The sequence below is a fragment of the Dama dama genome, chromosome 11, assembly GCF_033118175.1.
Source record: "Dama dama isolate Ldn47 chromosome 11, ASM3311817v1, whole genome shotgun sequence".
Lineage (NCBI taxonomy): Eukaryota > Metazoa > Chordata > Mammalia > Artiodactyla > Cervidae > Dama > Dama dama.
Genome location: NC_083691.1, coordinates 84,492,353 through 84,509,736, shown reverse-complemented (window position 1 = coordinate 84,509,736; position 17,384 = coordinate 84,492,353). Strand labels below are relative to the sequence as shown.

The following is a 17,384-nucleotide window of genomic DNA, read 5'->3' as shown; positions in this document are numbered from 1 at the left end:
TATGAAGCACATGTATTGCTTATTTGAGTGTTTCCCAGGTGATTTTTCAGAATGCTTTTTGTACTTCCATTCCTCAAAGGGCAAGCAAGATACTTCCCTTATTTATACAGTTGACTTTCCTAGGAAACTTACTGTCAAGGTTTCTCCTCCTCATACCCACATGTCCATTCCCCTGTTCTCCCATAGATATACAGTTTTAACTAGAGAGATGGCCACCCAGAATAAAGATGACATTTCCAGACTCCCTCGCAGGTAGGCGTGGCTGTGCGGCTTAGTCCTGGCTACGTAAAGAGAGAAGCAGCAATGGTGTAACTTTTCACATTACACCCTTGAGAGTGGTGCCTTGCTTCCACTCTTCTCCCTTCCCACTGGTTAGAAGACTCTGTGAACACGGGCTAACACAGCAGGGTTTGTTTTTTTTTATCCTTCACCATTACAATTTTTTTTTACTTTTCTGACCACACAGCCTGTGGGATCCTAGTTCCCATGTCAGGAGTTGAACCCCCTGCAGTGGAAGCACAGTCTCAACCATTGGACTGCCGGAGCAGTCCTCTAACACAGCAGGTTTTGAAGAGCCAAAAAATAAAGGAACTTAGGTCCCAAGCAACTTCATGGAGCCGATAATACACATGAAGTTAAATTTCATGGCACTCTTATTCCAAATTGCCACAAATTCCCAATTAGTAGGGTATGCATTTGTGAGAATTGCTTCATCGTAAACTGCTCTGTCCCCTTTAATTTGTTCTGCTTAGACTTATTAATGGAATCATTATGTCCTTTGTTGTATTTGAAAATATTTGGAAATAAGCTGTGTGCCTGAAGTGGGGGAGCAGCTCCAGCACTAAGCATGGTGTTCATTGGCAGCAACACAGCCCTCTCTTGCCGTCCAGCATCCAGGCCTGAACAGAGTGCCTGCTCTCTCCATGAGCCGCTCTCTGAACCCTCGCTCTGGCCTGAGATGGTTGCTCCATGCGGGTTGCTGTTTAATTTGAAACTTGGTGAGACTGGCTGGGACCTCTGTTGTTCAGTTTCATCAAGTTCATCCCGCATGCCTTACTGTCCTCTTGTACCTGAAGCAGGCTCTACCACATCCTTTAGAGGCGGAAACAAAGGTAGAGGACAGCTTTGCCTGGGGCAGGGGAGAGGCTGGCTGAGCTTTGCTGCTGTTGAGCTGCTGAGTCCTGTCCAACTCTTTTGCAACCCCATGGACTGTAGCCCGCCAGGCTCCTCTGTCCATGGGATTTCCCAGGCAGGAATACTGGAGTGGGTTGCCATGCCCTTCTCTAGGGGATCTTCCTGACCCAGGGATCAAACCTGAGTCTCCTGATTGGCAGACGATTTCTTTACCAGTGAGCCACCTGGGAAACCTGGCTGAGCTTACAAGAGGGGAACAACAGATATGGTCCACAGCAGTGGTCCTCAAAGCTTGGTACTCAGACAGCAGCATCAGTAACCTGTGGATTTGTCAGAAATGCATGTTCTCAGGCCCAAACCCAGCAGAACTCAGTCAACAGCTCTGGAGGTGAGGCTCAGAGCCTGCGTTTCTGAAGCCCTCCACCATGTTTAGATGAGACTCTAATGAACGTGGAAGAGCTGAGAGTGTTGGTTACAATGGCTGTATCCTGATGAGAGTTACTGGTCCAGAAAAACTGCAGCTAGAGAAAAAGGACCAGGTGGGGAATGCAGTGAGGAAACATCCTCTTCAGAGAGAGGAGGGAAAGTAAGCTGGGATTCATATGCTGCTCCTAAAGCGGCTCTAAATACTGTACCTCCTGAATGTGGCCACCTGTTTCCACATCTGTCCTCAGCCACTTGTGCAGACGTGCCTTTGTGTCACCCCGTGTACAGACTTTGCTCCTTACCATTGCAAGTACTTTTAAAGTGGCAAAAAGTGCTGTAGCCCCTTGCTGACTGCAAATGAAGAGGGAAGGCTCTTCAGCCACTTACCTCTCAGCCTGGCAGGCTGAGTCCAGTGTTAGTCTGGAAGAGGGTTTTGAGCCAGGAGCCAAGCCCTTTCATGGCTATGAAGAAAAAAAAAGTGGAATTTCCATGTAAGGGCTACCAAGAATATAAGTGCCTATTTAATAAATTATTTTTTTGAGATGCCTTTTCCATTTTGGTAGTTGAAGTTTGAAAAATGTTTGGAGTACTATAATTATCATTTCTGGGAAAAAATACACATTGCAGTATTTTTGTTTTTGCTGCAGGTCAAGTTGTAGTTCAGGATGGAAAGTAAACACATCCCTTTGCTCAGCTGCAGCTCGCATATTTGTAGTCTCCGGGTCCCTTCGTGGTGGACGAGGGTTTACGCCGTGGGTACACAGAGGATACAAAGATGGCATAGAAACGGGGGGCCTTTCAGGGGCTCAGCCCGGTGCACGTCTGATCAGAAAGCTGGAGCTGGAGCCAAAGGAACGGTCAGAGAGAGGTGGAGAAGTCTTCACAGAAAGTCCTGGGAAGGGAGCGAGGCTGTTCTGAGAGGTACTGACCACCAAAGGTGGTCTGCAGTGAAGAGGTGGTCTCTCCCACTGGGAGAGCCTTCCTTCAGGGCACAGGGGTAAATGTCAGGAGGCCTTTGTGTGGGGGAGTCACTTGTTACCGTATATGCCGTCTTGTCAGTCGGGTCTCTGGAAGCAGGGCCCATCCACAATCCTGAATGCAGAAATAGCTGGGGAAGACTCTCCAGGGAACACTACGTGAATAAGTCAGCTGCCTGTCTTCTCTCCAGAGTGAGGAACTAGGCTTTATAAGTAACCTTTACAAAAAAAAAAAAAGAGGAATGAATAAAGTAGTGGAAGCTGACAGAGGAGCAGCACTTGAGCACAACTTTTAGCGTAGTAAGATGACGATGTGTGTTGGGCATGCTACAGTATGTATGTGTGGGGGTGACATATAGCATATTTATGTGCATAATGGTCATCTTTACCTTTGTCTTTCCTGAGCTTCCCTAGTGGCTCAGATGATAAGGAATCTGTCTGTAGTGCAGGAGACCTGAGTTCAATCCCTGGGTCAGGAAGATCCCGTGGAGAAGGGAAAGGCAACCCATTCCTGTATCCTTTCCTGGAGAATTCCATGGATAGAGAAACCTGGTGGGCTACAGTCCATGGGGTCGCAGAGAGTTGGAAACGACTGAGTGACTAACACTTACCTTTGTCATTGAGAGCAAACATTTAATGATCTTATCTGTGTTCATTATGCCCAGGCATCATGTTGGGCGTTAGGTTTAAAACAAAGTGAGACAGAAAGTGGGCTAATCAGAGAGCCTACAAGTGTTGTGTGTGTGTTTTTACACATACATATGCATACATATAAAATATATGAAATACTTTTATATTTATATAATATTTTATATTTGAAAGAATGTGTATATTCTTTTAGTCTCTAAGAAGTTTTGCAAGTTGTTTTTTTTTTTTTGTTCCTTATTATTTTGTATTGGAATATAGCTGATTGACAATGTTGTGGTAGGTTCAGGGGACAGCAAAGGTACTTAGCCATACATACACCTGTATCCATTCTCCCCCAGACTCCCCTCTCATCCAGCTGCCACATAACATTGAGCAGAGTTCCCTGTGCTGTCTTACGGTTTCACAAGAGTCCTTGTGGAACAGGTATTTTTATGCCCTGTTCAGTACACGGATGTATTGAGTATTCTGAGGCCTAATGCAAAGCTGAGACTTTTCCTGATAATTAACAATGGGGATGATAAGAACTACTATTAGTTGGGCACATAGATGTGCCAGGCATAGGCCTACTTGCAATATTTATCTCCTTGACATAACAACCCTGAGGAAATTATGACCCAGAGAGATCACACAGCTAGTTGTAGAAGAGTCAAGATTTGAACATAGTTCTTTCTGGCTCTCAAACAATAGTGGTAGACCCATAGCTTAACTGACTCCCATGTAAGGAAAATTAAAAAGTAACCACTGTTAAATGACAAATAAGTGATACAGACAAGTAGTTTATCTTCAGTAAAACAGAAGTAAGAAAAGTAGGAAGAGGAAGGAAAATATAAATGGCCAAAATATTTTTTCAAAACTGTTTCTATATTTTTAGCCGCATGTGTTTTTTTTCCCCAGAATGTGCAAAGCCTCATGAGAACTACCAGTTGAGCAGTAAGAGAGCTTGCTGTTCTTTATTTGCCTGCTGTCGTCAGCGGAGACAGAGCAGCAGCAGTGTTCTGTAGACTCCACTGTCCTTTATTCATCTGCCTTTTGTGGTTGATTTATCATTTTAACCACATAAATATAGTCCCTTTGAGGAACCTCTGAAGATGTTAGGTTGGCACGTAATATTCTTTGGAGTCCTTCTGAAGATGTTTGAGATCCATATACCACCTCTGGGACTCAGGAAGGTATTGACAGAGCCCTTGGTTTACGGTTCTTTTGGTTTTTAAAATCACATAAGATCACATTTCCTACTATACTGCAAAAGCTCTACAGTGATAACAAATATTAGAGTTCTTAAAAAAAAAAAAAAAGACTGTCCCCTCCTTTAATCCAACATTTAGTTATTTGTTGGTCTTCCTTAAACAAACAGAGGCCAAGAGCCCCTGGAACCTGATTGCATCAGAAGGGCTCACAGGGCTTCTGGTTGGAGTAGGTTCATTAGGCGCCCACAAAGGCCAGTGCCTCGTTTTACAGATGGGACGCCCCAGACAGATCCTTCATTTCACCTTTTAAACATCTGGCGTTTTAGTCTGTTTTCTCAAATCCATGTCACATTTACACAAAGTAACAACCAAGTTAGTAGCAGCATCCTTTTCCTCTGGAGGAAAATTTGAAGTATGGAAAGTGACCCACCCAAAAGTCTCAGAACCACTCAGCACAATAGAGGCTTTGTTTGTGTTTGATAATGGATGTTGCCTTCCATTTACGCCACCCTGGAGAGTTCTTCATTTCTAATGTTTATGCCTGTGTGACATTTTCAAGCTGTTATGAAGATTCCTCTTAAGATGTTGCTGAACTGACTGTACAAATTAAGTTCATTTAAGTCTTTCCTCATTAGTCATTTGTCTCATTCTCTAATAATTTTCATTCATTTTTTGTGGGCTCATGTATATGGCAAGAAGGGGACAAGAAGTATTCAGAAAAGGCTATATAGTTTATTAGGTAAAATTAATCTTTTTGAAACCAATCTTCAGTTCTTTTACATTTATCCAGGCTCTCCTTAGGCCTTATTTTATTGCCAGGATTTTGAAAAAATTAATTCATTGTTATATTTTGAAAACTTGTTTTATATATATATATATATGTGTGTGTGTGTGTGTGTGTGTGTGTGTGTGTGTGTGTGAATATATGAATGTCATTATTTAAATGACAAATCCCTCTGGGAGTAAATTGAATATATGTTCCTGGTGTGAATTAACAGATGATGAAATAAAATGTCTCTGGACTCAACAGTTCTAATACACTTCCATAAACTATGATTTAAAACCCTGGCAGTGCACCAGCCCTGAGCACTTGTCTCATGCATCCAACCTGGGCTGGTGATCTGTTTCACCCTTGATAGTATACTTGTTTCAATGCTATTCTCTCAGAACATCCCACCAAAAACCACTACAATATTGTAAAGTAATTAGCCTCCAACTAATTAAAAAAAAGAAAAAAGAACTTAAAAAATAAAACCCTGGCGGATGCATATGCGGCCCATTTGGGGTCTCTCTCTCCCACTCCCTGCTTCCTTTCCCCAGCACCTACTACCTGACACCGATCCTGGAAACCCCTCCAAGCTTTTTTCATTCCTCCCAGGAAGCTCTGACCTCTTTCAGGAAGATTCCAGAAAAATTGTTGATTCACATTTCCTAAGATTGAAAGCAGCTTTGGATCTCCTGGGAGAAGAGGGGATGGGAGTGCTGTGTGTGTGCTAGTTAAAAAGAAGAAAATGTTGGTCACTCCGTCGTGTCCGACTCTTTGTGAGCCCACTGTAGCCCGCCAGGCTCCTCTGTCCGTGGAGCAGGGGACGGGAGTGGTGTGTGCCTGTGCTAGAGCAGTGAATAAATCCTTACTGTACAGTGAGTCACCAGGGAGACTTTTAAAAATGACTGATACTGGGGTCCCACTAATAGTGATTCTGACTTAAGTGGTTTGGGATGTATCCTGAGCTTTTGAACCTTTAAAAAATTCCACAGGGGATTCTGATGTTGAGAATCAGGATTCTAGCACTGCGGTTCTCAAAGGATAGCACGCATGAGAATCCCCTGGAGGGTTTGTTCAGACAGACTTTGTTCAGCAGAGGGTTTTTGTTCAGGCCGCATGATCAGAGTTTCTGATTCTGCTGGTCGGATGTGGGCCTTAGAATTGCCTCTCTAGCGTAAAGTTCTCGGGAAAAGCTGATGTGCTGGTCCATGGACCACTGTTAGAGAACCACCCATCCAGAGCACTTTGTCGCATCTGGGCATCTTGCTCCAATGGAGATTCAGACACAGTAGGCCTGGCATGAGCGGGCTCTGCGCTTCTGTAGTTCTCACAAGCTCCCAGCTGATACTGTTGCAGGTGCTGCAGGCCTAGCCAGGCTCTAATTGAAAGCATTGTTTACAATTCAGCTCAGTAATATCCTGCTTAGAAAAGATGTGTGGTCTGGAAGACTCATGGAGGTACCAGGGGCTCAGCATATAGCCTGGACCACGCAGTGGCAGGCAGACATCTGGAGGGTTTCGTGCTGCTTTGGCGTTTGGCCAGCTGCCATTTGCCAGGATGTTTGAATGTGCCCCCGGTAAAGCTCTGTTGTCAATAGAGAACTCCACTGTAAAGATTCTCATTTTGCTGGAAGAAGTAACACAGTGGTTCTCAACCCTAATCACAGGATAGACTCACCCAGGGAGCTATTGAAACAAATAGGAATTCCCAGGTTCCTCCCCCAGAAATTCTGATGTAATTGATTTGAGATGGGCTCTAAGACAGTGGCATACTTTAAAAAAAGCTTTGTAAGTGAGCCTAATGCACAGCCAGGGTTGAGAACCACTGAGTAAGAATCACATGTTGTGGTCTTACAGATCATTTAATTATTGTTCTTTATATTGGACTAGTTTATATTCCACTCTGGTACAACTTTATTAGGTATTTGAAAACAATTTAACATGGCAGGCTTAACAAACCACCAAGCAAAGCCTCTACGTGGGTTCCATCGCTGTTAAATTCTAAAAGAAAATGCTGGGAAAGTGCAGCTGGTGTTTCCGAATGAGCTGAAATATGAAATATTTCTGGGACTGTATCAACAAGCCTAATTTTTTCCCCTTGGGGTTATGATTGTGTGGAACAAGTCTTCACTGCAGAGCTTGCCAAAAAAGGTTATGATAAAATCATGGAATGTGAATGAAAAGAATTCACAGTGTAACTTTAAAGGAGTCGGTCTCTAAATTTAAAAACGTAAGGATGACATGTCTCTTGCATTTGTAATAGAAGCCTTCAGAACAAAACAATGCTGGATGTAAGAAAGCCCCTCCTTTATGTCTGTTCGGCCAAGGAGCAAATGAGATGGGGAGAATGGCCAACCAGAAAGTGACGAGGACACAGCCGAAGACCCTGAACCTCTTTTATCTTTGCAAGTGACCTTCGCATTCTGTGTGTGAGCAAAACTGTAGCCATTGACTAAACATGCACATACCGGGAAAGTTGAAGTTTCTCTTGCTTTTCGCATCGTGCACCAGTGTGAAGATTGTGCTTGGGAGGCTCTGCCACTTACTGCGTGACCTCCGCCAAGTTTCTTCGTCTTTCTGTGCCTGTCTCCTCGTCTGCCAAGGAGCGATGCCGAAGTCATCTCCCTCACATGGGAGGGTGAAGGGGTGTGAGCACGAGGGGGCACAGTGCCCCCTCCCCCGGAGAAGGGGTCCAACGGGTAGATGCTGCTTTCAGTGCTCTAGCCTGGTAGTGAGAATTAAATCCTTAATAAGAACTGTCACTCATCAAAATATTTTTCTGGTATTTTCTACTTTTGAATTGTACTAATTCAGATTTCTTCTTAACTATCATGAGATAAATATTTTCTACATGGAGAGTAAGCTTGTTCTTGCCTTGGAACCTTTATTCTTGCTGTTTCCCATATCTGGGACACCACCCCTCCTTCCCGACCCTACTTTTGCCCACCTTCCTCCACCTTTTATCCGGGTCTTCGTGCAGGTGCCATGTCCTCAAGAGAGACCTGACTTCACCTACCTGGCCAGTACTTTATACCCAGATGGCCAACTCTGCTTCCAAGAATTTGTTGCTATCTGGCATGATGCTGCGTAGTTCTTTGTTTATTATGTAACTCCTCTGGAATGGTAAATCCAGGAAGGCAAGCAAGGACTTTGTTTTATTGCCTGCTCAAAGCCCTCTGCCTAGAATCCCTGGTGCATGGAAGTCACTCAGTAAATATGTGTTGAATGAATGGATTAAAAAAGGATTCATGGATTGCCTCTCAACTGGTACCAAGATGTGTCTCCCAGGACCACCTAGTGGCCCCTGTGGTACCCTCCATCAATGCCATAGCTACTCTGGGACTTTGGATTATAAAGGAATTGAGGTTATGATAAAGGAAGGAGATTACCAGTGAGGTGTGGGGAAAACAGTGATCCCAGACTCTTCCCTTCTTAATACCATGCTCTACCTACTACATTAGTTCTAATCCAAATTTGGGTCCCTTGAAATAACTCCATAGTTAGGAATGCCCAAGGATTGTCTCAGAATGACGGTGGGTTCCCTGTGTGCATGTATGCTGTATATATGAGAAGCAGGATAGACTTCAGCAAAGCAGAGTGCCCGGAAGCACTGGCTTTGCAGTTGCCGGTCTCAATTTACTAGTCCATTTTACGTGGCCTTGGGCTTCCCTGGTGGGTCAGATGGTAAAGAATATGCCTACAGTGCAGGAGACCCGGGTTCCATCCCTGGGTTGGGAAGATCCCTGGGGAAGGAAATGGCAACCCACTCCAGTATTCTTGTCTGAAGAATTCCATGGACAGAGGAGCCTGGTGGGCTACAATCCATGGGGTCGCAAAGAGTCGGACACAACTGAGCAACTTTCACTCACTCACGTGGCCTGTTTTCCATTAATAAGTATACAGAGTATCTGCTGTTATTTTTAAGTGACCATTTTAAGAGATTTTGAAAAAGGAAGAAGGTTTCAGTGTCAGATGTGTGAGACTCTACAAAAATTAAATAGAATGAGGATCTGGCAGTAAAATATTTCTTTTTCTATTTAGTCAGTTTTCTTTTGGCTTTGGTTTTATTTAAATCTGTGCTTAAAGCAAAAAAATAAAAAAATAAAACCTTGAATGCGTTTGCTACTTGTAGATCATGATTGTACTTTTCCTCTTGACATATGGACCTGGAGAAAGTCTACACATAGCCAAGATGTAGGCACATGGGTTAAAGTGATGAGGATTGATAGAAACTTGCCATTATTATTGTAATGTCAGTTTAATACTGGGTGACTCTCAGCATTTTGAAGACTCACCTCTTAAAGGAAGATTATTAATATGGTGTTAATGTGATGAAACCAGCTTATTTCCCTTAATTATCTCTGTTGTAAGTGATACTGTCACTTTAGTCTTTCTATATCTGGGGCAGTTTTCTTTTCTTTTTTTTTTAAGATACCAGTTGCGAAGTGTTGCCAGGGGAACCAGCTTGTTAATTAAGTTAAGTATTATATATTGATTTGTTAGACACCATAGGGAAAGAGTTAGGAGAGGCTTCTGTTCAAATGGATAAAACTCAAAATTCAGAGGTAATGTCATAGCAGCTTTCTAAATGATAGAAAAATACATAGTGGGTCTGTAGTTTTCGCCTTATTTTCTCCATGAAAGAGAGATGGAGGAGAGACAAATGAATAAATGAAATCTACTACAGGAATTATTTAGAAACAGGCTGAGAAAGAAGGTATTAGAAAATCAATTCCTGTGTAAATCCATGGCTGATTCATATCAATGTATGACAAAACCCACTGAAATGTTGTGAAGTAATTAGCCTCCAACTAATAAAAAAATTAAAAAAAAAAAAAAGAAAATCAATTCCTGGTGCTATGGTAACCATAGTTTGGGTTTAAGTGACAGATGACTGGTTGCAGGAAGGGAAGAATGCTGGATGAGTAAGTGTTCTAGGTAATCTATTGAAAGGTGAATAGATGGTAGAAGAAAAGAATAAAGCTAAGAACGTTGATGATTACAAAATTTAAAAAATTAATCTTAGAGAAATCTAAATTCCTTGAAAGCATCATCACTTTACAGTTTGCCAAGTCAGTATAACATGCTTGAATCTTATGCCTGCTAGTCATGAAGTTATCAACACAGCCTTGAAGAATTAAAAACTGTTAGAAATACAAGGAGAATTGCTGGTTCATAGTGGGAGATTTTTATAGATACTTCTTGGAAATCAGGTAAAAAGTGTAAGATCTGGGTAAGCGGAGGGTCATAATTAAGCTTGATTTAATAGGTTTGCAGGTTTGTATTCAATAAACAGAATATATGTCCTTTATGAATACTCATGTGTTTTAAAGTTGGCCATTGGCCATGTAAACATACCCCCATGCCAAAAAAAACAAAAAAGGATAAACTCAAGAAATTAACAGAAGTAGAAGATTGTATAGCCTAAATTCTCTGACAATAGGGCAGTGAAACTATAAATTAAACTCAAAAAGAAAGCCAAAGAAAATCTACCCATGCTGAAATTTGGTAATACTGATCTTAAATGTCTTTAAAGAGAAGATCAAATTGAATTAGAAATGATGAGTTATGTTAAAGTAGTACATATCAGAAATTAGAACAAAAACAGCATCTGGCTAAAGTATTAAAATCGTAATTAAAATTATTCACAGTTCTGAGAAAATAAAAGAGAAAGTGAACTAAACATTGGTCTTTAAATTTAGAGGAAAGCCAGTTAAACATTCTGAAAAACAAAGAAGGAATAGATTTGAAAACTTGAAAGAACCCTTGAACATATAAATAAAGAAAGCTTGGTCTGTAAAGCCTGAAGTGAATTAGAAAATCTAGGTGAATGAGATATTTCTTCACTAATATATGTTAGTACAGATAATTCTAAAAGAGGTGGAACACCTGAATAATCTAGTAACCAAAGAAGAAATCTGTTCTTTCCTTCTTTTTAAAAAAAAAAAAAAAAAACTACGGAGTTCAGGTAGTTTCATAAGTGAGTTGTATGAAAACATCAAAGAATAGGTAAATCTTGGGTTACTTGAACTGCCATATAGCCGAGAAAGAGGTAGAATGATAAACATTTCATTAAGAAAGTTCTAAAACTGAGACTGGATGAGGCCAGTGTGCGTGCACACATACACACACACAGAGAGCTCCAGGCTAGTATTACAAACTTATTGATCTAAAATTCTCAAAATGTTAGGAAGTCAAATCCAGCTGGGTCTTTAGAAAGAGGGTTTATCCTCAGACTGGTTTGAAATCTACTAATTGATCATATTAGTAAATTAAAAGGAAAGCCAATATGAATCTTGACAAAAGTTGAAAAAGCATTTAGTAAGATTTAATCCTTATTTTTAACATTCTTAAGTCATTTCAGACTGTGTTTCAGACAGTGTTTGTGGTGGCCTACCTTAATCCCACCTGTGTGACTAAGGCAGGTCTTCAGTAAATCTCTCAAAGCTTGAGCTACAAAATGTACACCAGTAGGTGACAATGTTGGAACTGTTAAAAGAAACTTAAAAGAGCAGAATAAATAGGAAGATCTAATGTGGTGGGTTGTATTGAAGCATATGTTTGAGAAATCTGATCATACATAACAGATATTTTGCGTGATTAGAATGTAGTAGAATGTGATACAGAATAAGTCGATGACAACACATTAACAGGAGTAGAAATTAAGTGCTAGTTGCAGTTAAAGTCATAGCCCTCTTATCAATTATGAGACCATGTGTTTGTATTTGCCAGATCATCCATCAATGTACTTTACATGCTTCGTCTCCCATACAGCTTTCTCCTCCTCAGCTCTTTGATCTGTTCTGCCCACACTGATGGGGATCCAGAACGGAATTCCTTTTAATTATGTTCTCTTCTCAAGGCAGTTGCTCAGGGTTGTGATGTGAAATCGGGTATATGCGCCCCCTGTACATCCTGTTGCTGCCACGCTGGCCTCTTGCTCTTCTTGGGACTCGCAGAAATGCTGTAGCGGTGCCCTCTGCTGGGACGTGCTTCTCTGTGGCCCACCCTTCGCTTCTGTAAACCTGTTCAGACATCAGCTTCCCCGTGATGCCTATTCCGACCAAATTGTAACTGGACCCCCTCGCCCCCGCCACTTCTTCCATGCCCTCTGATTCCCCCTTGCTCTGGTCTGCTCCCCGCCCCCACAGCCAGCACTTACCACCTGCTCCCGCTATAGAGTTTGCTTATTTATTGTACCGATTATTTTATACCACTCTCCTGCATTGTAAACTATGTGAGGGCAGGGATCTGTGTTTTCCTTGTGGAAACAAGGGTGCTGGGACAGCAGGCACTCGGGAAATATCTTTGCATGAATTTGCTAGAACTGTGAGTATGAAGGCTCACCTATGCTGTCTTTTGATTAGACAAGAAATAGTTAGACAAGGGAAATGGACGGTGAAATGAAGGATACAGTGATCAAGGTTGAAAATGACCTGAGGGACACTTAGATTTTGTAAATAGACCTACTTTTGTAATATAAAGAGCTAAGTGGACTAGAAGTGAGGAGGCCTGGATTCTTGCTTTGTTTTTACCACTAACCTTAGATAGATCACTTGAATGCTTGGGCTTTAGGCTCTTTATCTGCAAAACAGACTACAGGTTTTCACTTGGAAGGATAAACTGGGAGACCTCTTGCACCTTACCCAGCTTTGTGATTCTTTGTGGGTCGCTCTAGGAAAGACAGTTTATGAACATACCCCAGTACCACATGGTGTGTTTTCCCCCAACAAGTCCCATACTCTTTTCCCCCAGAGGTCACGGGGCTATGATGATGTGCTTTTGGTTTATTTCAGGGTTTTTCTCCAGGGCCTAATGTAGCTGTAGGTTTCTTGAAAGCTTAAACCAAGAAACTGAGCTGTGGACTGGGGCTTCGTAAACTCGGTCTGTCTTTGCTTGATTTATTTATTTACTCTCTAAAACGGAAGTGCAGCAGTAGGTTGGTGGCACAATACTGGAGAAAGGAGAACGAGATACATCTGATGGACCTCTGCTAGGGACGGAAGCACTCTAGCTGTCATTTAGGGAAAGAACATGGGAATTGGGCTCAATATCCATCTTGCTGAAGCTTTCATATCATCTTAGTACTTCATCGCCTCAAATTTCAGAGCGGGGAGGTCAACTTCCTCCATGCTGACTGCCATGCACCTTGTCTCCAGACCCCAAAATAGCCATTAGGTATTTGTGGGTCTGTTTTTGGTGTTTAAAATGTACACTGTTCACAAAGAACAGCCCTTAAAACTCCTTTCAAACTAAAGATCTTTTCGTTGGTCGGCGACTCAGTCCCATTTTCAGAGTCTCCATGGCACATTCGTATCTTCCCTTGGTCTTTCTTCATCTGGTCCATGTATTAGACATGGATTGTTCAGCACAAGGAAAGGGGATGGGATGATGAGAGAGGCAGTGTCCACCTCTCACTCTGGTGTCATGAGCAGATCTCCGGAGAGAGTCCCACGAGAGGCTCAGCTGCATTTGAGGTTCTTGCTGGGTATCTGTCTCCTCCTCTTGGCTAGTTAGATCATAAAGACTGCCTGCGCTTCTGGGGAAAGTGCTTCACGCTGCCCCCCTGGGCCTGTGCTAAACTCTTTCTCTCCCATTCAGAAGAGAAGCCAGATTGCTCCAAGGCCCGCTGTGAAGTCCAGTTCTCTCCACGTTGTCCTGAAGACTCCGTTCTGATCGAGGGCTACGCGCCCCCCGGGGAGTGCTGCCCCCTCCCCAGCCGCTGTGTGTGTGACCCCGCGGGCTGCCTGCGGAAAGTCTGCCAGCCAGGATACCTGAACATCCTTGTGTCCAAAGCCTCAGGGAAGCCGGGAGAGTGCTGTGACCTCTATGAGTGCAAACCAGGTATGCACAGGTGTGGTCCCAGCAGCCTCGCTGCTTTGCATCAGAGGGTAGCAGCAGCCCACCACCACCTCCCCTGCCCTCCCCCACCCCCCACGCACACGCTCTGCTGATGGGCTCTGCAGCCCGGCTACTTTGAGCTACTGGCAGTCTGACTTCTGCCCTCCAGTCAGAGGACCAGATAATCAACTGGTACATAAGCACCTTCGGAGAGGGATCCTGACTTTTTCTCTCTTCTTTTTTTTTCCTCCTTCAAAGCTTGATAGGGGCAGTAGGGTTAAAATTTATGGTCCTATGGCCGCCTCCTTCATTTCCCCAGAGAAGGGCATCATCCTCATTTGCAGATATATCTGTCATTTTAAAGTACTACATTTAAAACAATCATCATACATAAAACAGAAAATTATTTTTAGATAAATAGATGCATCAAAGTGCCAGCCATCTTACAGTGAGATGCTCAGCCCCTGTCTTTCTTCTTGCCCGCTCCCCACCATTGCTCGGCTGACTTTATAGCATGTACTAAGTCATCTTTGACTATTTACTCAACTTCTCTGCCACATTTGTTCTGTTGTCATGTCCCAGCTGTTCCTTGCTCTGTGGCATTTCTAACATCCTTGTTCTTGTGGCTGCATTGTGGTCTGTGAATAGGTTTGGACTGGAGTGATTGCCTCTTCGAAAGTTTCTAACCATCGGTCAGATTTTTTTTTTTTTAAACTGTTAGTTAAATGCTCAAGCCCCGCCATCCCTTGCTCATCTCTTGAACTGTTTCATCTGAAATACCTCTGGCTGATCGTCACCATCTACAGAACCACCACTGGTCTAACTCTTTGTCTCTCTCTGTGTCTGCATCTTAACTCTTCCGTGTCTTGTTCCCTTCTTTTCTTGAACAGAAAGTTTGGGTCATATTATAGTTCTCTCACATTGACTGAAATGAAAATGCCAGTGCCAAGACAGGGTTTTCAGGAAACAAGGAAACTGCAAAAATGCAAAGAGCCAGGGTTTTCATCTGGGGACTCTTAAGTGCAAGCAAATGTAGCAGTGACCCGTGCCTCTGTTTGCCCCCCAGTTTTCAGTGTGGACTGCAGCACCGTGGAGTGCCCCTCCTTTCAGCAAACCGTGTGCCCCCTGGACAGCTACGAGACCCAGGTCAGACTCACCGCGGACGGCTGCTGCACTCTTCCAACAAGGTTGGTCTGCTGTCTGTTCATCACGCCTTCTCCTCTGTCCAGTGTGGTTGCATCTAAAAATCAGTTTCAAGCATGCAGTTTGCTTTTCCCAAGTGCCAGGGAACCCTAAGATCCTCCTCTTTGTGTGGAGAAGTCACTGATCTGTTCCTGTGACTTGGTAGTTCCACCTATGGGTCAAAGGCAGGTGTCCTCAGGATAAGTCCCTGATCCTTAGAGGGTCCTCAGGCTGGGGCGCCTGGGCACTTTCTAGGCGGGGTCCTGAAAAGGAAGCGTGTCCCTCAGTATCTAGTCAGGTAGGCAGCGAGGTGTGGATCCATGGTAGGCATGTCGTTTGATCCTCCACAGTGAATCTTAAGGTGTTTAACTGTTGTGTCCAATGGGACGAAGCACTGCATGCGTCAGAGAATTGCTCCTCAGGGATCCTTGACGTTTGTTATTACACATCTACCCAGACCCATAACTTGCCTAGGCCACAATGAGTTTAGATTTCTATAATGCTTTCTGGAGTAACAAACAAATCTCTCTTTGGCTTGATAGAGGAAAAACTGCTGTCATTTTAGTCTTAGTAGCATGACGTCTTTTTAACCCTATGGGACTAGGCTTACTCTAGAACTCAGGGGTGCCCAGACCCCATCCTTGCTGGGATTGCCATAGAGCTGGCACTTTGTGCTTTGCTTCTGGAAAGACTGAGCTTGGAAACTTGGGGGTTTCCATGCTGTCTCCCCTGCGGAGTTGCCCTCCCCTCTTCCCTGCCAGGTCCTCCGCTCCAGCTTCCCCAGGTCACTCAGGCATGATTTTGACAAAGTCATCTCATTTCTTTCAGCTGCTGGTCCACAGTTAATATCCAGGGTTAACATGGTGCCTTCCTTAACCCCACTTCAAGCCTCTTTCTCCCCTAGCCCCAGTGCCAAGCACTTAGCACCTAGATCTGTTGCATGAGTAATTGTGATGATACAAATGGTTTGCTAAGATAGGAATCTGTATGGTCTCTAGTTAAGGTAAGTATCAGTGATTTGTCCGTGATTGGAGTAGACATCCAGAATTGATTCTTATTACTGGTTTCTTCTTTCTGCTCTTAAAATGCTTTAATTCTTTGGCATTTCCTAATCATTGTCCCGAGAGAAACCATAGGATTCTCTCAGACATATTTTACAGGACTTGCCCAGTCCTTTATAGTGTATCATAAAACACGTGCAAAGATTTTTATGACACTAACCTACAGTGGCACAGCCCTTTCTTATGACATTACAATGTGTTAATTTATGTGAAATGCTTGGAAAGGGTTGAAGTATCATGCAAACATATTTACTTATCAGTAAAGGAAGAAAATGGAGCATTGCTACCAGCGACAGATGTCCTTTCAAGGTCTTCATGAAAAGAGAGGTGGCACATGATATTAGACCACTTAATCAAAACTGAGCCAGCTGTAGATTCATAACACCTGTAGAGAGGAAAAGGGACAAGTCTCAGTGCACTGTTATGAACATAATGTAGCACCATCTGCATGTAGGAGGCCCAGTAGGCTATTTTTTCAGTCACGCTAGGGAGTCAAAATGGATGGAAGCCACAGGAAGACATATTTAATCTCAATTTAAGGAAAAAATAATTTTTCACAACTAATGATGTACAGTCATGAATTGGGCTGTTTCTGGAGATAAACTGAGCTCCGTGTAGCTGGAGAGCCTTCTCTCCCTCTGGGTGGCCACCTTCCAGAGATGCTTAGAAAGAACATCACTTTGGAAAGGAGGTTCGAGCAGAGGCCTTCCGTTTTATCCCCATGCTTCTGTGAGTCCTGTAAACATAAACCTTGGTATGGTTATTATATGTTGACATAATCTTTACATGGCTTTAATGTAGAAGTTGGAAATAGGGAGAAGGAAGCCATTCAGAAATCCCACGGTAAATTATTTGCAGGGAGGGAGTTCTCACAGCTCTTCGGTTTCCTGTATTTTAAATAGTCAGTGACCCTTGCTCCCGTGCTGCCCCCTGTCCATCTGCATCCTGTGTTCCCACCTGAAACGGCCCCTCTACCTCCCCCGCACCCCGCCCCCCCCCCCCCCCCCCCCCCATCATGCTCTCAGGCTTTGGGCCCTTGCATTTGCCTTCCCCTTCTACAGGCTTCTCCTTTTTCAGGACTACATTTCCTTCTCTTTGAAGTGTTTTTCAGTCTTCAGCCCCTAAAGATGACAGGTGTCTCTTCTCTACTCTTAATGTATTAA

General features: G+C 43.3%; 1 protein-coding gene across 2 annotated transcripts in view; it reads left to right on the top strand.

The window, feature by feature from the left end:
* Positions 1–17,384, top strand: part of CRIM1 (cysteine rich transmembrane BMP regulator 1) — a 202,968-nt gene that overhangs the window by 79,540 nt on the left and 106,044 nt on the right. Inside the window, exons 3-4 of one of the 2 annotated variants that reach the window (XM_061155607.1) lie at positions 13,739–13,981; positions 15,045–15,165. In XM_061155607.1, coding sequence (XP_061011590.1) covers positions 13,739–13,981; positions 15,045–15,165 — 364 coding nt within the window. The remainder of the gene's footprint in view (positions 1–13,738; positions 13,982–15,044; positions 15,166–17,384) is intronic. The other variant, XM_061155608.1, reaches the window with a different exon arrangement.